Below are 22,110 nucleotides of genomic sequence, written 5' to 3'. Positions count from 1 at the left end.
CTGCTGTGACACCTCTCCCATTCTGCGGCTTGTTGCCTGATGTACTTAGATCTGGTGTTAAGTTTCAAGAAACTACACAGCAGACTATATAGCCCACAGGTGACCTGCTCAGACAGAACGGCTACCTTCTTGACAGCTAAATTGAGACAAGGCTAATCCCCTTACCTGAATAATGCATAGGGCTTTGGGGGAAACAGGCAGGTTCTTACAGTTACTCTTATGCCGATCTGCATAAACTATAGAGTGAGTTCATTCGCCTGGATCTCCATACACAAGCAGTGGACCTCAGTTATAACTGCAGAGACGAGAAGTAACGAGAGGGGCTTCCTTGGAGGGACGGCCAGCAGAGCTGGATGAAGAGCACAGTGCAAAGCACGTGCCTGTGCAAGCGTTAGGCACAATGCAGCCCAGTGTTCCTCCGGTCCAACGGGGCTGGGTCATCTACACAGCATCTACTCTAATTATCAGTCAGGTCACACAGAGTAAGTACCTCTACAACACATTCCACTGCAGGTAGAGAACTGTCAGGTATCGGGGGAATTTCTCCCTTTCACTAACAAAGGTTAGGTCACCTCAGTCACTTATTATAGTTGGCATATTTAAACCTTTCACTTAATGATTAAACACTCCTCTATATCCCATTAGGTACTAGACGGAAATGACAAATTTCAGTAAACTTTTACCTGCAGTGTTTGAGTGTCTCCCACCAGAGGATCTGCTGGTTTTGGTGGTTTAGGATCACAGCTTTCAGCATTGTAACATAAAAGGTTATTATAGGCTTTCTGATTACTCTTTGTGTTTGGATAAGAAATAGCAAAAAAGCTCTTTCTTTCAGACTAAAAACTCTGGTAGGTGTGGAAGATTTGTAGCAGAAAAGTCACAGCTTGATAGCACAGAGCTGTAGAAAGGTGTTACTCCTACCTAATATTAAAGATAAACTAAAGAAAAGGAGGATTACATTATATAAAATGAAAAAGCAACTTCTGTTAAAATTCTGAACTAACAGCAGTGTCAGAAATTAAACTCAGCTTCTGAAAGCAACACAGCATTAATCTGTTTGGAAGCTGAGCCAGCCAGCTTCTTAGCTGCTTAGTAATGGTTTTCTAAAGAATTCATCAGGTTATAAGTAAGATTAACATCTTTGTCAAAATGATTATTCTTATGACCATTGTGCCTTTAAGTTTCACGATGCTTCAGAGGAGTGGTGCTGACACTTCATTCATGACAGCAAAAGACTAGTCTTATTTAAGAAATTGTTTCTGCATTAGCTCATGAGTAAAGTATGAATGTAGACTTTAGTTCTATCTGTGAAAAGTAGATTATATAGTTGCACTGTGTAACAGTGGGAAGCAGATTACACTATTCAAGAGTTTTGTAATCTCAGTAACAACTATTTAATAAAGCATTTCAGGTTTTATTTTCCTCAAAGCTAGAGGAGTTTGGTATACAGTGACAAAGAAATGAAAAAGTATTTTACATGGAAACATCTCATGGCACATTCTCAAATATCAGTATTGCCTAGATATATCCAATAAGAACAGATTTCAAAATCATTAAGGTGTTAAGGTTGAATCCTGGAAGAATTTTTTCCTAATCAAACTGGAAAACTGATTATGAATTCATGTAATCGGAATACACCAAAGTTTTCCATATTGTCAACTCTTTCAATTATTATTATGGGTGGCTGGAAAACTAGCATTCTGTATCGCAAAATTTATAATCTGATTTTTCTCTGCGTCAGGGTAAAATAAAAGCTTGCATCGTTTCTACAACAGTCTGATAGGCAAAACAGATTTGAACCTTGAATTACCACAAATAGTGTTAACTCCTTGCCTAGTGGGATACTGCCAGACCTACAGGGAGTTTTTTTCTACTCATAGTTTACACTGAATATCAAAACCATTCCTTACCAAAGCTGCAACAATATTGGAAACCTTCCATGAAAAGTTTGGGTTTGATGAATCAGTGTTTTTTAATGGAAAAATATCTTACTGGAAAGTTCCATTGCATGACATTACACCTTTATGATTTAACTTTCCATTTACAGAGAGTTTGAAAATAAATAGTTTAGACATGGTAGATACTGTATATTATCAATATGAACAACCCTGTCTACTAGTGATCACAAATACACTGATAAAATGTTCACACAATTATAAGCAGCCATCTCACCTATTCGTTGGCCTTTTATTCAAGCAATGACTATTTATTTCAGCAACTGAGATCATTTACTAACTTAACTATAATCATCAGAAATTATAAACTTAAAGCATCATTTCATTTCTAAGCTGAAAGAAGCACAGCTCTTGTGATTAAACTCTCAGTTAAAGGCATCTGGGGATAAAATGGTTGCTCTTATAAAAAGCTGATCTCCCACATGTCCCATTAGGACATCAGAGTACATGGTTAAAATCCTACACAGAAGGGAATCAAAGACTTGGTCTACCCTCAGTTTCTGTGGTCATTTAACAGTCTGACTGTTATACATACTGAAAATATGCTCCCCTCCTCTCCAGATTATTATATTGATACAAATGGGGACACAGTTGTAATGGACGAAGATGCCTTTTTCTTCTGTCACTGTGTGTTCCTGGTTCCCTACAGGAGTGACTGCACCTTTACACTCATATAACTTCTCAGACTGGATGAGTGCTCTGCTTTGATTATCAGAGAGAGCAGGAAGAATTATTTTGGCCAAGCACTCCAGAATTTGGAGAATTGGTTTTCTTGAAAAGAAAGGAATTATTTGATTATGAAATGTTTCATTTTGATAATAAAGTTTGATTTTTCATTTCACAACACTGCATATTAAGCAGCTCTAGCATTTTTTTTTATTTTTTTTTTATTTTTAAAGGTTAGAATATTTGTAAAACAAAATGCAATTTTCACTTGACCTAATATTTTTTTTCCCTTTGATTTTTCCAGTATAGCTCTCAAACTACCAAATGCATTATTTGTAATTCTACCTTTAATAGTAAAGGCTATACAACTGTTCTGCTTACACAAACCATATTTAGACTTAAGTTTTCGGCATGAAGATAATAGTACCCAGTGTCATGCAAGTATTTAGACATCTATTTCTTCACATTCCATAAATACTTTCTATTTGTCTTTTGCCTATTAATACTTGTGTATTTGTATTGTGTGATCTTAGGTAATACAGGGGTTATATCCTTAGGATTTATGCTTTTAGGACCTTGAAAGATTTAATTGTTTCCATCATTGATCTTGCACCATTTCAATCATCTTGTTGCATTGATAAACAATTTGTCATTCACTAGTAAGGCACCTGTAGCAAAGGGAGATCCTGATTTTCCATTTTCTATCCCATCTTTATTGATTATAGGATCAGAAATCTGAAATCTTGGTCCTCCATGCCTTGGGATGCTTATAGACTTGGACCTGAGCTAATTACAAATTCTTCAAGAGAGGCTGTTTTTATTTTCTTCACATTCAGCTTTTATTGGAGAGGGGCTTATCAGTTCACACATACAAAGTTAAGCCAGTTCCAGACACATGCATATTTCACAACTCAGAAGATTGCAGCTTGACTATATCTTAAAATGCTCATTCAAGGAAACACTTCAGCAATTTTATGTGAGAAGAGCTTTGGGATTAAAAACTGCTTACCATTTGATACTGAATTTCCATTTTCAGCAGTCACAGAACTGGACAGTGGATTAGATGACTGAGTTCCATGGTTATTTGCATTTTTATCCTGGGTTTCAGATCCAATATCCGATGTACTTGGATCTTCCCTGCTCCTCAAGTTCAGATTAGTTTCAGCACCTGACACAAACAGAGAAAAAGCTCATCACATGGCTTTCACATATAAGTAGAAAAAAACCTAATACACAGGAACCAAATTACTTTATCAAATTAGTTTAATTAATCACTAAATTAATGGGCCCACTGATAAATGTGGAAGTGATTTCTATGTCAGTGATTTTTGCAGTTTATTTTTTGGGTTTTTTTTGCTAGTGTTCCACTTGTAGCCATTTAAAATGTATGGAAGTGAAAGGCATTAACAAAATTTCACTTGTAATGTTTCTTTTCACACAAATATCAGCTGATAAGACTCAACAAATGTTTACATTTCCTCTATTTTAGATTCTATTCTACTTCACACGAGTTTATGTACCACTGTCATCACTGCAATGACTTTCACCACTGCATTAGGTGATACTAGCAACAGCTATAACAAGGGTTTATTTTTTCCCTTATCTCCTTCACAAGAAATTAAATGGCTTTTGATATGAAGCCATATGTAGCAGGATTCCTCCCAGCAAAGCCTCCCTGTGGGCATTATTTACCCCGCCTCAGGGCACTGCAGCCTTCAACTGTCATTTTCTGTAAAGTTCCAGGTTTTCATGTCATAGCCTTTTAGTTAAATTTCTTCAAGACTTCAAGAGGGTGTCTGGTCCTGTAGGAGTTACCAAGCTATGTACAATGCACGGGCATTTCTTCAAAGAGAAGGGCAAACCCCTCTCTTCTCCCCGCTCTGACTGATGGCACATCCATGCAAAGCGCAATGGCTCACAGCAAAGTGCCCCGAGCTGGCTCTGAGCTTGCCTGGCTTTATCAGCCCGGTGTGCCACAAGAAAGAGGGCTCAGTTATCAGCTGCACCCGAGCTGTGATCCCCACCTGAGTTCAGGGCCTGGAGGCATGGTCAGAGCTGGGACACAAGCCCGTGAACGGGTGGGGATGGTAGAAGAGACCCCCACTGCAATTCTGGTACCCCTGGCTATCCCCGCTCCACCCCTGTGTGGCAGGGCTGAAGGGGCTGCATGAAATGCTGCTCTGTCAAGGCTATGCATTTTTTGATACATTTCTCTCTTTTCTGTGTTTGTCTTCATTTTGTGGTGAACATATGTACATACTTTTTCCTTGCCATAATCCGGTTTGTTTCACGGAAGGCAAAGCTGAATTCGGTTCTCTCTCTGTTTAGCTTTCGGTTTTCCTAACTCTTTCCACCCCCTCTGAGAGCTGGCCTTAGCTGCGGGGCTGACATGTTATGGCTGGCCTGGGTGCAGAGGTCCTCATTTAGCACTCTAAAACGGAAATTTTTCTTCTGTGACCTCTCTCAAAAAGCTATTCCTTGATTTTGGTTGTGTCTATTTAAGCTTTGTCATAACAACCAGCAACAACCAACAGAGGTCAAAAAACTAGCTATTAAAACCAACATTACAGCATTCATCCATATTTCCAATTACATCCTCAGCTCTCCCAAAGATACAACATATTCTTGTAAGTCTTGAGCACATGAGCATTTTTCAAGTGCACAGGAAAAACATTTTTTCACCTGCTAACGGATACTTTGCCTGCAGATTTTCAAACTCGATATTGACTGCACAGTCGGTTTTTAATTTTTATGCCTGAACTGAAAAAAGCCCACGTGGTTTACAAAGTACCAACATTTTAAAAATGAAATAATGAAACAAAATCTATACATGCATTCTGGTTAACCTTAATGTTTCATTCGAAAGGGCTTTCTCATTTTTGTTAAGCTTTCAGTTATCTAATGCTGAATCTTTCTTAATATTTCCTCTTCTAACAAAAAAGCTGTCTTGAAAAGTCAAAAAGTTAATTTCCAAGCTGTCAGAATAAAACATTTCAGTGTTTTTTTTCCGCTCCCTCCTTTGCCCTCATTCCCTGATCATTATTTTTTGCCAGATCCGATTGGAGTATTTCAGTGGCAGTGTTTCACAAACTGCGTATTTAGGCAAATGTGCGAAGCATTGAAAAAATTAGGCCAGCTCTACCCACAGCAACTGACTTGGGAGAGGCGGTAGAACCAGAGTCTGAACTGGAAAATGCATACAATACAATTATAAGAGCATTATAAGAGCATGCCTGATTTAGCTTTCGTACAAGCAAGTTGACTGCAAAATGCATCTTTGCAGCTCATATTAAATTCGTCTGAAAAGGAAATGTCACTTTTAGATGTTAATAGTCAGTGCACTTGCCTATAGATCATAATCCACCTACATAATTATTGTGCCACCTTTTACATAAAGAGTCTCGAGGGAAGTGGCTGGGATCCTTATTTTTCTTGATATCCGAAAGATTTATTGATTTGCCTGACATCTGCAATTCATTTGAGAATGTGCAAGTAGAAAGACTTTTTCTTGCATTCCTATTTGCAGAAGCCTTTTATTTCATAGGTAAATTGATGTCTTTTCATGGCATTCATGAAGGGCTCTTGGAAAAAAAAGGTTGTCTTTTCTCCTTTATACCTGTAAGATGAAATACTACAAAGAATTGTGGATAGCTACTATTGAGCTGAAATATCATCCTAAATTGACAGAATCAAGTAATGGACAGATATGCAGTGTATCTTTTGGGACAACTATTTAGATAGAGATCTGTTATCCCATTTGCTCTGTTGAGTTATCGTAAGAAATGCACACCTTTAGTTTCTAAATAGAAGACTATATAGTGAAAATATACTTCATTGTGCCTTAATTAATTAATCTTGGGGGTGGGAAAGAAGCCTATATTTTGTTTCAAAGTAATCTGGATTATATAAAGGTACTTGTACTAATTTCCTATATATAGGCATCTTCTGCTCCTCACTGGAGCAGTCATGTGAGTCTATGGAAAAAACGTAACCACCTATGTTGTCTAACTTCTAAAAGACTCCTGGAGAAGCCAGAGTGCGCCCCTAGCAAACAAGTACTGTTCATTTATTTTGGACTTTGTGTAAACTGGGGGAGTTTCTGAAGAAAATATTTTCTATAAATAGGATAACAAGACGATGCTTTAGTTAGGTGTAACCAGTGTACTCTCCTGGTTCTGTAAAACTTACCTAGGATCACTGGGAAATTCAGGCTGGAAGGGACCTGAGGAGGTCCCTCGTGCACCCCTGCCCCAAGCAGGGCCAGCCATGGGACCAGACCGGGTTGCTCAGGGCTTTGCCCAGCCGGTCGTGACACCCCCCAAGGATGGAGCCTGCCCCAGCTCCCGGGGCAGCCTGTCCCCCTGCCTGCCCCCTGGCCCGCCCGTCCTCACGGGGAGAGGTCTCGGTGCCCAGCCCCAACCCCTCTCGTTTCACCTTGTTGCCCTGCCATTCACGGCCGAGAAGGGCCCGGATCTCCCCTCCCCATCCCCTCCCCACGGGCACTGGGGTCTCTGCCCCAGGCTGGACGAGCCCCCCTGCCCCAGCCTCTGCTCCCGGGGCGATGCTCCAGCCCCGAGCGGCGCGGGGGTGAACTCACTCCGGGTTGCCGGGGTCTTTCTGCATTGGGAGCACCGAAGCGGCCACGGTACCCAGATGTACGTGCTGAGCAGAGGGGACAACCCCTGCCCCGACCTCCTGGCTGTGCTCCTGCCGAGGCAGCCCCGCACGCTGCTGGCCGTCCCTGCTGCCCGGGCTCGCTGCCGGCTCCTGCCCAGCTCGCTGCCCCAGAGCCCCTTCCCCAGAGCTGCTCCCCAGGCACTGTGTCCCCAGCCTGTATCACTGCAAGAGACTCTTCCTTACCAGCTGCAGCACTTTGCATTTGTTTTTTCAATAAGCTTTAACATGCCAGAAGGCCCTGACTTTATTATCTTCTGCACTGGAGTATCTCTCCCTGTCCTGCCTTCCTGCTACCCAAAATATCCCTGAGCATAACAAAGGTCTTTCCTGACTTTTTATCATAGTATTTTATTCCACACAGTTAATCATTGCACAGTGGTATCTTAGATAGGAATACTGTTAAGGTATAGGGAAGCTCTCTGTTAACACTAAAGGCTTAGAAAATTCCTACTGATTCCTACTTTATCCATCGAGTATTGGTCTGAAATTCACTTCACCATAATGTTTTCTCAGTCACCTAATATAGAAGCTTGGACTTTCCTCCACATTAATGTCAGCTTCCCCCTGCTGCCATGAATCCCTGCAGACACAAGTACGCATTGCTCTCTCACCCCTTATCAACTTTCTGAAACTATCAGAAATACTTTAGGAGAGAGGACAAAACTATGGTTCCTACAGTTGAACATCTTCACCACGATGCTGAATGTTAGCTTTTTGTTCAGAGTTGTGCTCCGCTGTTCTCGCCAGATGGATGGATTATTTACCAGGTTTCAACTTTTTTTTTTTTTTTTTTTTTTGGGGGGGGTAAGCAACAGCATTTTAACAGTTTTCAGCTAGTAATAAATGTTATTTGAAGAGTCATCCATGCCTACTTGTGAGAGACTAGCTACAGAGAGGTATCAGCTGTAAGAGCATAGTGGGAGTTCATGATTATAAAAGGAATACAAGTTTTAAGTAAAAACCTACAGACGCTTTGCAACAGTGAACAGCATTAGGGTTATTATTTCGGTAAACTGACTTTGCCAAAAAGATACCTCTGACTCAGTCAAATTCTGCTCTGACTAATCTCGCAGTTAATGAGGATGTATGGACTACAAGGATGTATAGATGGACTGGGGGCATAATTTTCCCCTCAACTGAAGCATAGTTGATAACTGGAAGCAATCACATATACAGTGCTTTTAATCAGAGTATGACAAATCAAAGTATAACAATTATTTCCTTACAAGCAAGCTCTGTATTCCAATAAACCCATAATTAATTACATAAACATTACTTGAAAAGTGTAAGGGAAAGGTATGCAAAAGAGACAGCTCATGAAATCCACAGTTGCTTGTTATTTTCAGTGTTACTGGAAGAGACTGAGTTTAAAACTCATGACAAAGCCATAAGGCACAGGGTGGACTGAATTTTCACTTATTTTGGAAAGAAAAGTCAGAGTATGGCAGTCATGGAAATGATTTAATATATCTGCTTTTTATTTCCCTTTTTGAGTCATTATCTCACTCTTAAAAGAAACCCAATGAACTGAAAATCTACATGATATAACTTCATTGTCAAAGGAATAACTTAAACTCTTTTAATTGAACTATGACTTCCAAATATCCTATTATAAAGCTCTTCTTTCTCAAACATAAAATGTAGGATCCCAAACATCATAGTTATTTCATAAGTAGTATTTAGGTTGAATTAATGCTGTTATCACCAAATTAGAAAATGGGCCAGTATAGGCTCTATTCAGATGACAGATTAAAATGCAGTACTGAAACATTTTGAGAAGCTATTAATTTCGTAATATGCATTTAGACTATTTCATAAAGTCTAAAGCAAAGTACAAATCCATGACTGATATCGGCATTTAGGTGGAGTCACCATAGACGGTGCAGCAAGACATGAAACAACAGTATGTTATTAAAAGCCCAGCAGTAACTCAGCTGGTTGGGCTGTATTTGTTTTTTCTGTCAAAGCCCCTGGTTTGACTCTCCTTTCTTTAAAAGTAGGTATATCTATAATGTTTATCTGTTCCCGTATGTTCTTTTTTTTTTTTTTTTTTTTTCCCAAATACTTCTCCTTTTAACATTTAGTGCTCATTTACAGTCTGACTGAAAACTCATTAATAACAACAGAAGGCCTCCACTGCTTTCAGTGGGTTTTGGATCAGATTCATGCTTACCTTGGATGCTTTCTGCAGCACTGCCAAAGCACCAAGGGATTCATAATACCAGGCAAAAACAGAGGGCCTCTTGCTTTGTCTATCCTGGTAATTCAAACGTGATCGTAACTGTGCTCTGGCCCCGAGGCAAATGGTAAGGGATCCATGTCTACGTTATTATGCGTTCTTTCCCTCCACAGCAGAGAGGCTGCATCCAAGTTGCCTACTGGGAATAGTCCCCGGGCTGTGCCATTTCCTGAACTATGCCCAGATCTGTCTGGAAGGGAGCCAGCCTGCCAGGTCCAAAACCATGCCAGGGACTGCTCTAGCACTTTGACTGCACAGAGGACTGAGCTGCCGTACCCAGGACATTCCCTGGCAATGGCTCATTTACTAAAACAGACATAGCCTTGACAGCACCAGTTACCGCAATCAGAAATGAGAGGTCAACATTAAATCCATCTCAGGAGAAAAGGAAAAATATGGAAGAAAAGCAACCTCAAACCAGATGGGGCTAGTGGGGCACTGAACTGCCGTACAGTTTCTGCTGAAGCCACATTTAAAAGTTTCTTCTTGACTATATGGGGAGAGCAGGTTCTCCCTTGTTTTGCTCTAGTGTAAATGTAAGTCATACACACCCCTTGATCTGATCTGACTCATACCTGGACCATTCTTTTAAGTCACATGTTCCTTTTCATTAGGTAAACAGAGAGCTAAGGCTGACTTCCCAGCTGAGGAATTTCAGTGCTACAAGCGAGGCAGGATGTACTTAGATCCCAAAGTAGAAACAACCTCTGTCCTGGTGAACAAAATCATCAGCCCCATAAAACAGAAACCACAAATAGTATAGAAAAAGCTTAAAAGCTTTTCAACAAAGGAACAAAACCTACAAAAATATGTAACACCTAAAATTATGGAAATATACGTATGAAAAAAGGGGGAAATAGTTCCCTTTCTTATAATTTAAAGTCTTTAATAAATCCCAGGATAATGTCAAACATTATTTCTTCATCCATGACAAACATCACTTTTTGTAACCAGTAATCAATATACGGTTTTAGTTACCGAGATCCACAGCCATTCACACTTCATTAGTATCTATGAAATCTGGAACATGCATACATTCTGGCAGATAAATTAATGTAATACAGGAGGAGAAGCTTTTTGTACCTGGGCTACTATGGAATCTAAAAGCTAAATAGCTTGATTTCCTTGAAACCGGTGGCTGGCATCCAGCAAAATGGAAATTTCAAATCAAGCAGCTTGTCATTATGCATGTGAATATGAGAACTGATGGATCCCATTAACCATTATCTGAAAGACAAGACATTGCAGACAGAAGGGATTCCTGATTTATGCTTTCACTCTTTATTGGGAGAGTCAGGAATACCCTGAATCCTAGTGGCCAACCCCGAATATTTGTTACATTTAGTGTAGTAAGTGGACATTGTGAAGTGAGGAAAAAAGAAAAAAGATGGCGACTGCAGAAATTATGCAGATATTTTTTGATGAAGGAAAGGGAGAAGAAGGTTAAATAAGAACAGGACATTCTATTTTGGCTTGAGTGTTTACCACTGTGTTTTGTTGCACCTTGAAAAATGCCTTTGGCACTTCCTGTTTTGCTCTGACTTATTGTTGAGACATTCCTTGTCCATGGCATTTGCTAGCTACCCTCAGCACATATTGTCTTGGGTGCCCTTTCACTGGATATATTCATATTGCTTCACTGTAGTTCAGTTTACCCACACGAAGTCACACTGTGACCTGCTGTAGCATGACTGTTTACTTTGTCTGCTGAGAGCTGGAAGCAAACAGATGCATCCTATTTGCTGAAAGAAATGGAGCAGGATGAACTGTCAAGACAGGATTCCCCCAGCCTATTAGCGTGTACTGCCTGTCTCACCCTCATAGCTGTGCTGCCGGCTGCCGCTGCCATCAGAGGCAATAATTATTCATTGATTTATTTCATCTCACAAAGCCTGCCCTTACAGCAGCAATTGTCTAAGATTTCCCTCTGCAGTGATGCTCCTAGGATAGGCAGCAATGAGTTTGTACTGCCACTTCCAGCACCCTTTCTCTCTGAGCTGTGTAAGTGGAGCTATCAGAGGGTGTTACAAGCCACTCCAGAATCCACATTCTTCAACAGAGCAGGTAAATACAGAAAGAAACCACTTTGCTCTGGGAAGCTGCATTCGTGGAAGCTCTGTATGAACACTGGAAAGCAAAGAGAGGAGATGCAGGCCACGAAGAACATCAGGTGACAAAACTCAGGCTGCTGGAGGTAAAGAGCTCCTCTGAGGTATGGCACCAATCAGCCAGAGTTCAGAAGGTAAGGCTGGTAGTGAGAAGGAAGTTGCTGAAGCAAATGCAGGAACTCCTAGGTCTGGTTCAGACCTTAAGAACCACCAGCCCAATCACTTTTTTTGTAAATCACTTCACAGCTATGGAAAGTAAACACCTATAACAGAAAGGTTTCTTCTGCTTTTTTCTCTGATGGACTTGTGCTGGTGGGAAGATAGTGCTCTTATCTTATTTTACATTTATTTTAGTGACAATCATTACAAGCGATAAACCATTCCCTCCTTCCTAGAAGTAATGTTAGGGACATCTCTGGGTCAGTTAAACTTTCAGAGCTGGTGGGGGAGATAGATAATGGCAGTGCCTTCTTTCCCTGTCTGGAGGACTCCTGATTGTTTGAATTAGGCTTGTTCCCAACATGAGACAAAGAATACTGCTGCTGAAGTGGAGAAAACAGCCTCCCTAGATACTGGTAATGGATGAAGAATATCTGGACAGGCTGCCACTTCTCCTGCTTGAGAGTATCTGAGCAAGAACTTGGAATACCTTTTTAATACAGCAAGTGTGCTAGAGTCCACTCAGTGCATGTGTTTCAGAGACTGGGGATGTCATTCACCCCATCTTCTCTAGGAACCAAACTCTGCAGGCCTTTCTGTGGTCCATTACTAACCACAGAGGGCAAGAAGGAGGACAGCATTGCTCGGGACAATTTCCTGCCTTAGGTGAAGCATTTCTTCCCTCCATGTTCCCTTGTTCCCCACCTTTTCAAGTCTAATATGGAAAAAAGTAGATGATTTTACTCTGTAATAGTTTTGTTTACCGTTAGGTGTGTTGATTGGCTGACCAAAGGGTCCATTTCTTATGTTTGTGTGGTTAAAAAAACAGCTGGTGCGCTGGAAAAGGAGGAGGTAATTTGGTAAAAAACACAGCTTCCCTTTTTTAAACTGTTTTCTTCTAACTAATGTGGATGCAGCAGTTCTTTTTGAAGGCAGACATTTAAGTTTGTTTACATTTGTGTGTGGTATCTCAGTAACAGAACAGCCATTACTGCTGGGCTTTAGCTGCTGTTGGAAGGAATTATGTGATGAGACACTGTCTCAACCTTCCTCCCCCTCAAACACAGTTGCAAATATTGTAAAAATAAGCAAACAAAAAAACCCCAAACAAACAAACATGCAGGGATTTGCTACTGCCAACAGCATCACATCAGTTCTATTTATTTTTCCCACAGAATACTTCTACAGAGATTTTTCAGGATCTCTCTCATACCAGCTCTGGCACTGACTGCAATGCACAAGTCTTAGCACGTAAGTGACTGCACTGGGCAGATAAATTGTTTGAGCAGATCCTGATAGACAATCCTAGGAATATTTTTGGATCACCTGTAATCCTGCCCACCAAACAGGGACAGTTGTTCTGGAAAACCTCTCAGACAACCTTTCCAATTTGCTTTTGAAGTGCACTTCCAAACTAAAAACTGAATTTAGATTTTTCTTTAGCTTGTTTTTAAGTTCATTTTGAAGGGATACACTGATGGTCAGTGACACCTCTGTGAACCTCTAAGAAAGAACATATGGCTACCACAGATGCAGTGTGAGAAACATCCATACTGTGCACATATATAGCCAACCTGCGGCTAAAAACTGTCACTACATACCACTAGTATGTCAGTATCATACTGCAAACAGTCCTTAAGGAAAGAGCTAAAAGAAATAATGAAATGTGGGACTTCAGGTCTAATTTTTTCATATGTTTTTTCTTTTAAAAATTGCACTACACGAAGGATAAAATTAATTTTCATGTTTCTCATTTTAAAATAGAGTGAAAACACAAGCCAAAAGAGCACTGAACTTGAAGGCTTCTTTATCATCCCACTTACTACTGGCCCCAGGGAGAAGACAGATGCTCCAAACTGCTACTCCTGCTTCTAGTGCTCCACTTCCAAACACTCTCCAATCCTCTCAACAGCAGAGTGCAGAGGAGTGGAGACAGCATGAGGGTCACAGCATCCTCATGTTTATGACCAAGTGTTTTTCCCAATCTCTTTCCAACTATCTTCTCTTTTTTTCTCTATCCAGCCCCACAAAATGCCAATGCTGGAACATGAACACCATCCACACACATGGATCTACAGACTTTCACGGTGACCTGCATGAGTCCCGTCCAGAGCTTTGGGTCATCACTGAGGGGCTGGAGTTTGCACACTCACAACTGCATTGATTTTGGATACCTAAGCCAGTGAGTTTATAAGTAGCTTGGCTTGTTTGAAACACATCTTCAGTTGCTGCGTAGACATACCCCTAAATGACAATCTGACTGGTTTTGAAACGGCCTGCCTTGAAATTATCTAGGTCCAAAAATAAAAAGTCAACACATTGAATTGTTAACATTTTCAGTATAAAACATTTTACTCTGTTTGAGGCAAACCATTTCAATACCTTCCAAACATTTTTGAAAGACTGGACATGAAAGAATATTTATTTTTGCACAGAATTTCAGAATGCTTGACTTTCATTCCAGGGCAAAACAAAAATAAATGTCACAATCTTGACATTTTTTGTGAAATGGAATTATTGTTCTCTACTGAGGATCTACGCAAAAGATGATTTAATGCTGAGATGGATGTAAATAAGTTAAAAGAATCTTAACAGATTTCTCACTCAAGTTGTGAATTTAATTAGAGACTTTCACTAAAATGTGTGTTCAAATTTCATTCGCTACTATGTCCCAAATGCCTGTAGTACTGTAATAGTAAGTGATATGACGTTTACTGCCAAATAGCCCTATTCTTTGTTGGTATCAGGAATGGAATTGTGCTTTAATTCATTTTCCTTGTTCTCTCACATATGGCTAATTTCTCACATTAATGTATCTTTGGTTTACAGTTATTGATTTAGTGGTTCCTAAACAAAGCCCTTCATGGTTCTGCATCTTGGATCACAGATAAAAAATACTGAAGACTGTTTACTATTTAAAGAAGCCCACAACACTGTTAGTAATGAGACAACTTTCCAAACCATTGCTGAATTTGAAATAACGATGTTGCATCAGATGGTGAAGAAAATACATTGTTATATAATAATCCTGTAAATGTCTACCTGAATGAACAAAGTAACTAACTGTTAAAGGTGGGATATTATTAAAATCTATAGGATTGAAATACACTAAACTGAACCAGTATGGTGTGGTCATTGTGCTCCAATATCAGACATGATGAAAGGAACACAAACTAAATCCAAACCAGCGGAAAGAAAGCAAAAAAGAATCAGTAATTTAAAAGGCATGCCTGCAGTTCTCAGAAATGGACCATGTAAAAGGAACAGAGAAGTCGATGCAATTATTTCTCCTCAACTTCTGTCCTGTTAAGCAGTGACTAGGTATGGATATGAGAGAGCCTGTACTGGGTCAGACCCAGGGTCCATCTACTCCAAGATCTCTTTCTGACCACTGTAGATACTTACAGTATGTGATCATGTCAAAAATGCAGTGATATTTCCTGTGTGATCCTGGGGCTGCACAGTCTCCACCAACCTCTATTTGACTGGATATAGGCTTTGGAAATGTGTGGAGAATGCTAAAGATTTGATTTTATTTTCAATAGAAGTATTTCAAATGCAAAATTAATATAATAAAGGTTTATGACAATATCCATTTTTTTTTTCACCTGAAAATGAGACTTGATTTGTTCTTCTCATAATTTTCAGGTTAAAATTGTTTATGGTAATCACACACAAAGCCTCTTTTCCATATCAGAACAGAAAACCAAAGCAAATTACACATTACATGATTTTAGGCTGTAAGAGCAAACAGTGAAATCAACCAGGAAGATAAACTCTACAGTGAAAAAAATTTTCATAACAGAAACCCAAAAAACTCTTCAGCAGTAAAATATATAAATTTTCAGAGATTCTGAAATGGAACATTATTCTTGGTATATTGTGTTTGTCCTAAAACAACAGATCTTTTTTTTTGTGAGAAATTATCCAGATAACAGCAGATTTACAGATGAGAAGACTGCTGGTTAAGGTGGTATCTTTCAGGCTATAGAAAAGTTCATAAATATTCTGCAAACAGAAATGGAGGGTCCTTTCTTTAGATTCTTCTAACCCCTTTTACTGCTACCATAATCCAAACCACACTTATTTCCTCAGAGAAATCACCCAGCATGTGCTGGATGGCAACCATATTGCCAGCAGTTCTGTCTTCTCCTTTGTAATTTTCTGCATAGAGCATCTAAGGCTAGCCAAGTATGGGCATTTTTTTATGACTCACATTAACCTCTTACTAGCAGTGCTTTGCCTTTCTCTCACTTTTCTGTACCTACTGCAAGAGATTCAGACTGAGAGCTGCAAGTAGTCCATAGTGAATCAGAGAGTGATGACTCTCCTGTGTTTAGATATCTAATCTGAAAATTAGTCACAGAAAGTCACCCTCACTCCCTGGTAATTAAGGCAATTATATAAACAGATATTAATCTCTTTCTGCGAAGTGTTGTGAAGTTTAATTCATTAAAGTTTTAATGCTTTGAGAATTTTTATTGAAAGATGTTACAGAAGTCCAATGCCTCATGTAATCATTCCTCCAGCATTCACAGGTAAAAGATGAAAGGTGAAAACACAGTTTTTTGCATTACTCATGGTTTGTAAGTTGTTAGCTTTTGCCACAAAGAAAGTAAAACTATTACATTGTATCAATATAATGTAGGAATAATGAGATGCAGATATGACTATTATCTTTATGAAGTTGCTTAAGAGAAAAAGCTGAGTAGCTTAGAGGATAAGGGACTGGGATTTCATCTCAGAAACCCCATTGCGGATTTAATTTGCAATCCACTATTTGAGATGTTAGCTGCATAATAGCTTGCTCTAATCTGCTGATAGAGGGAAATTATTTACTAGCTACCAAAGGGATACCTGCCTTTGACAGGACAGTACTCCCTATACATACACATTAAATCCTGTTATTTTCCAAGTTTAAGCCAATTTCAATAGAGTATTTGGCAGGCTTTAGTCCCAACTAGGTACGGCTAAATATCTGCATTATTTGTCATTTGTAATATCTTCCTTCCAATGCTTTATTTGCTGATATGTGAAGCTACCTCCCTTGGAAATACCTCACTTAGGAAGAAGGTAAAGAAGGGATTTATATAGTTAATGGATGCCAAAGATATTGGGCAAACATTTGAATAGTACTGATATTTTGTTAACAATATAATATTTGCATGCTTTTTCTGTTGTTATTACATAAGTTACTAAACTGTTTTGGAAAGGAATAGGTCACTGAAGCATGTATAGACTTGCACATGCAGATCTACTTGTATTGAAACACTAACAATATTTCACAAATCTTGGAAGCCTCTACATTGATGAGCTACATAAAGGAAAGCTCTTCCTAATTTTATTTCTTAGGCGTCTAAATCTGTGGGTTGGAAGTTTGCACATTTTCTTTTGCTCAGACACAGAAGTCAAGCATCCACGCCAATCTTTTCTCAACAAGCAGGAAGGAGAGAAGGTATTAGGTCTTTATCTCAATAGCCTGATGGTAAGGAAATTTATCCAGGTTAAGGGAAAATCGTATTTCCTTTGCTCCTTTCCCTTCAGAATCCACATGAATACTCACTCTGCCAATCTGAGTATGGATGATGTGCTAGGAATTATTCCATTTTTTATTCTGAAGCTGCAATGATTCCTCTTTGTATGGAATAATATAGTATCAACTGTACCAATCGAGAAATAACACTACGACCAAGCAATCTGAGTATCATACATCTGTGTGGAGGAAAAAATTCTGTCCTTGCTCCACAAATATTTAATATGAAATGCTTAAACCTGTAATTGTCTCTTCCGTATATATGGAATGTTTCATATGTTGAATAGTTAAAAATATTTGTACATTCTGCTAGAGAATGTGGGTTTTAAGTCATTGAATTGTGTTTCATGAAGTCTAATACAAATCTAAGGTCCTGTATAGAAATATCTGAGTAAGACCTCTGAAAACAACCATTCAGTTTCTATCTGTCTTGCAAACTAAAGTTTCTAATTCTAGAAATCAGGGAGAATAGAAAAAAAAACCTGTATGTGTGTGTGTGCATTATTGCTTATATGCACTTAAGTCTTGTTTCAGGTAGAGGAAAAGGAAATCCCTGTCTAACAATACAGCTTCAGTGACAACCTTTTTCAACCTTGGAGAAATCACTTTATCTCAGTTCTCACCTGCTACAGTTTTGCTTATTTAAATTATAAGTTCTGCAGAGCAGAAAACTTCTCTTATTACATGTAAAGTATTTTGCAAGAAATTGAATACGATATGATCCTGATCATTGCTTGAATCAGTAGATGCTACTGTTGTATAAAAAAATGGTCAGACTAGGCCACCAACTAATGACAGTTGTTGCCATCTGATTATTTTTTTGTTGTTGCCTTTATGATGCTCTCACTTCAGTTCACAATAAGTCCACAGCCCATCAGAAAACCATGAATTCGTTCTATTGTAATTCTGGACAATCATTTCCCAAGGATAGGTCAGGAGCCAAAAAGGACATCAGTGTTCTCAGGCCTTGAAATTACTCCTCCAGGCAAGATGGAGGCATGTTGGGGGATCTGTCTATATTGCACTTTTATTGTCAAGGAAGCTTTTATCTCCAAGGCTGATGATCCCATACAGAAACTTATTGATTCCCACAGGTAACTCTCCTTGACTTTAAAATGGCCCACAATTTTACTTTCTGGTTTTAGTTAAGGGTGTTCGCAGACTATAGCTTATGGAAATAAAGGAAATTGCACATTACAGAGTGCTGCTCAGGCTATGTCTTCAATTTTAATAATTTTTTTTTTTTTTTTTTTTTTTTTTTACGATATTATCTCCTATAAATAAAATACTGAAAATGACAAAAGGAAGAAAGGGAGGAGTCTTCCAGAAACTTAATATGCATTAGGCAATAGGTGATAAAAAATCAGAAGGTAAGACATGGACAACTTCTAGTTTTACATAACAGAGTCCACTCTGCTGATTGTCATATTATTACTTTACATCAGAAGTTAAATAAAAAATATTTTTTTCCAGCTGTTACTCTAGAAATTAACTGAGCAAATGTAGTACATGAAAAAAGGCAAATTGTAAAAACACACACATACATTCACCTGTATTTCTTTGTTACTTTCAATCCATCTCATCACTGAAATACTCATATGTAACTGCATTTAGTATACACTAGCTTCCTAGCTCATCAAATATTGATTCAGGTTTTTTATCATATATCTTTCTTGAACTTTGATCTTTCATACTTAGTGCTGCCTTGATGAAATATTTAGAAGTACAACATTTTCCATATGAAAGGTAAATTTATAGTTTTTTAATGGTATCTTCTGTTAATGCACTAGCTTCAACCCACAGCAGACCCAAGACGAACTCCATCTTGGTCACATTTAGTTGAAAATTGTATTTGCAAAAGTTCTCTACCCCAAAGCAACATTTTTTTTAGGGTAAAGGTCAGTTTTGTAACTTGGTTGGAGTAGGCTTACCACACTTTCTCACTAGGTACACTGAGACAGACTTGAGAGGATGCATCCAAAGGGCTGACTTTAATAGTTACATCCTAGCAGATAAAAATGTATTATCTATATAATAAAACAAGACGACCAACTTAAAAAACCAAACCAAACCAAAACAAAACAATCCACAAACCAAAACAAAAACCCATGCTACATATATTTATAGGCATTGAATGCTATAAAGTAATTTTGCCAAAACCAGCAAAACTACTGCATTTACCAATTTTATCAATTCATGTACTCAGAATAACAAACAAGACATTCTTTTCAGGTTGACAACTGATGAGGTCTCAGTTCATAGCTCATGGCTGCTTGAATTTGTCAACTAGGAACATTCAAGGTCCAATTAAACATTTTTCAAGGTCTGGAGGACTCACAAGAGTTCTGTCCACCATGGTTTCTCTGATAGCTTGTAGGAGCCTTTCTCCCAGTATAAGTCTCTTGTCTCCACCCAGCCACTAACTTTCATGGAACCTGTAAAAACCAGTTTTATTTTGAGACCTTTATCTCCTTGTTGTATTTGGTTGAAAGGGGTTTTGCCTGAGGGCTGCCAAGGTTCTTAGGGACAGAGAGATAGGGTGGCACACAGACATACATACACATAGCCAGAGTAAGCACAAACACCTGCTTCTTTTATATTATAGCTGCATAAATATAATACTAAAATCAACGGAGCAGTATATATTTAAGAAAATAGACAATGAATAAGAAGATAATCTATCCCATTCTCTGCTGTTTTGTTTTATATTTCAAAAAAAAAAGCGTCAGGATTAATAGCCCAACTGAAGTGCATCTACACCAGTGCATGTAGCATGGGCAACAAAAGAAGGACCTGGAAGCCGTTGTGCGGCAGGGAAACTATGATATAGTTACCATCACAGAAGCATGGTGGGATGACTTACACGACTGGAGTGATGCAATGGATGGCTATAAGCTCTTCAGAAGGGACAGGCAAGGAAGGAGAAGTGGTGGGGTAGCCCTGTATGTTAGGGTGTGTTTTGACTGTCTATAGATTGATGATTGTAATGAAAGGATTGAGTGTTTATGGGTAAGAATCAGGGGGGAGGCCAACAAGGCAGATATCACAGTGGGAGTCTGTTATAGACCACCCAACCTGGAAGAAGAGACAGATGAAATATTCTGTAAGCAGCTGGGAGAGATCTCACAATCACTAGCCCTTGTTCTTGTGATGGACTTCAACTTACCAGATGTCTGCTAGAAATACAATACAACAGAGAGAAAACAGTCTAGGAGGTTCCTGGAGTGTGTGGAAGATAACTTCCTGACACAGCTGGTGAGGGAGTCAAATAGGGAAGGTGCTGCTGGACTTGTTTGCAAACAGCAAAAGGTCTTGAATGTGATGTGATGGTTGGAGGCCATCTTGGGCACAGCAATCACTAAATGAGAGTTTTCAATTCTCAGAGAAGGAGGGAGGTCATCAGAACTCCTACCTTGAATTTCCAGAGGGCAGACTTTGGCCTGTTTAGGAGCCTGGTTGACAGAGTCCCTTGTGAGACAGTCCTGAGGGCAAAGGAGTCCAGGAAGGCTGGACATTCTTTAAGAAGGAAATCTTAAAGGTGCAGGAGCGGGCCATCCCTGTGTGCTGAAAGATGAGCTGGTAGGGAAGACCACCATCTTGGCTCAGGAAAAAAAAAGAGAGTTTATGACCTTTGGAAAGAAGGGGTAGGCCACTCAGGAGGACTACAAAGATATCATGAGGTTATGCAGAGAGAAAATTAGAAGGTCCAAAGCCCAACTAGAACTTAATCTGGCTACTGCTGTAAAAGACAATAAAAAATGTTTCTATAAATACATTAACAACAAAAGGAGGGCTAAGAAGAATCTTCATCCTTTATTGGATGTGGCGAGAAACATACTGACAAAGGACAAGGAAAAGGCTGAGGTACTTAATGCCTTCTTTGCCTCAGTCTTTAATAGTAAGACATGTTGTCCTCAGGGGACCCAGCACCCTGAGCTGGAAGACAGGGACAGAGAGAAGAATGAAGCTCCCATAATCCAAGGGGAAATGATTAGTGACCTGCTGCACCGCTTAGACACATGCAAGTCTATGGGGCTTGGTGGAATCCACCCAAGGCTACTGAGGGAGCTAGTGGAAGTGCTCATCAAGCCACTTTCAATCATTTATCAGCAGTTCTGGATAACTGGGGAGGTCACAGTTGACTGGAGGTTAGCAAATGTGACACTCATCCACAAGAAGACCTGGAGAAAGTTATGAAGCAGATTATCTTGAGTGCCATCACAAGGCATGTCCAGGAGAACTATGTGATCAGGCCCAGTCAGCATGGGTTTATGACAGGCAGGTCCTGCTTGACTAACCTAATCTCCTTCTATGACAAGGTGACATGCTTAGTAGATGAGAGAAAGGCTGTGGATGTTGCTCACTTGGACTTCAGTAAAGCCTTTGACACTGTTTCCCACAGCATTCTCCTGGAGAAACTGGCTGCTTGTGGCTTGGACAGGTGTACTCTTCACTGTCTTTGAAGTCAATGGCCAGGCCCAATGAGTTGTGGTGAATGGAGTTAAATGCAGTTGGCAGCCAGTAACGAGTGGTGTTCCCCAGGGCTCGGTATTGGGGACAGTTCTATTTAATATCTTTATCAGTTATCTGGACGAGGGGATTGAGTGCACCCTCAGTAAGTTTGCAGATGACACCAAGTTGGGTGAGACTGTTGATCTGCTCGATCAACAGTCTCCACAGGCTGGGATCTTGAAGGCTCCACAGAGGGATCTGGACAGGCTGGATCGATGGGCTGAAGCCAATTGTACGAGGTTCAACAAGGCTCAATGCCGG

The 22,110-nt window shown here is 39.5% G+C and overlaps 1 protein-coding gene across 5 annotated transcripts in view; it reads right to left on the bottom strand.

Moving 5' to 3' along the window:
- The window catches only part of MYO16 (myosin XVI), a 395,602-nt gene that overhangs the window by 24,941 nt on the left and 348,551 nt on the right, over positions 1–22,110 (bottom strand). For all 5 annotated transcript variants that reach the window (XM_032997101.2, XM_032997107.2, XM_032997106.2 and 2 more), the window contains one exon: positions 3,631–3,789. In XM_032997101.2, coding sequence (XP_032852992.1) covers positions 3,631–3,789 — 159 coding nt within the window. The remainder of the gene's footprint in view (positions 1–3,630; positions 3,790–22,110) is intronic.

The sequence above is a fragment of the Tyto alba genome, unplaced genomic scaffold (assembly GCF_018691265.1).
Source record: "Tyto alba isolate M040663 unplaced genomic scaffold, T.alba_DEE_v4.0 Super-Scaffold_45, whole genome shotgun sequence".
Lineage (NCBI taxonomy): Eukaryota > Metazoa > Chordata > Aves > Strigiformes > Tytonidae > Tyto > Tyto alba.
Note: the sequence above shows the minus strand (reverse complement) of the source record. Positions and strands in the feature narration are given on the sequence as shown.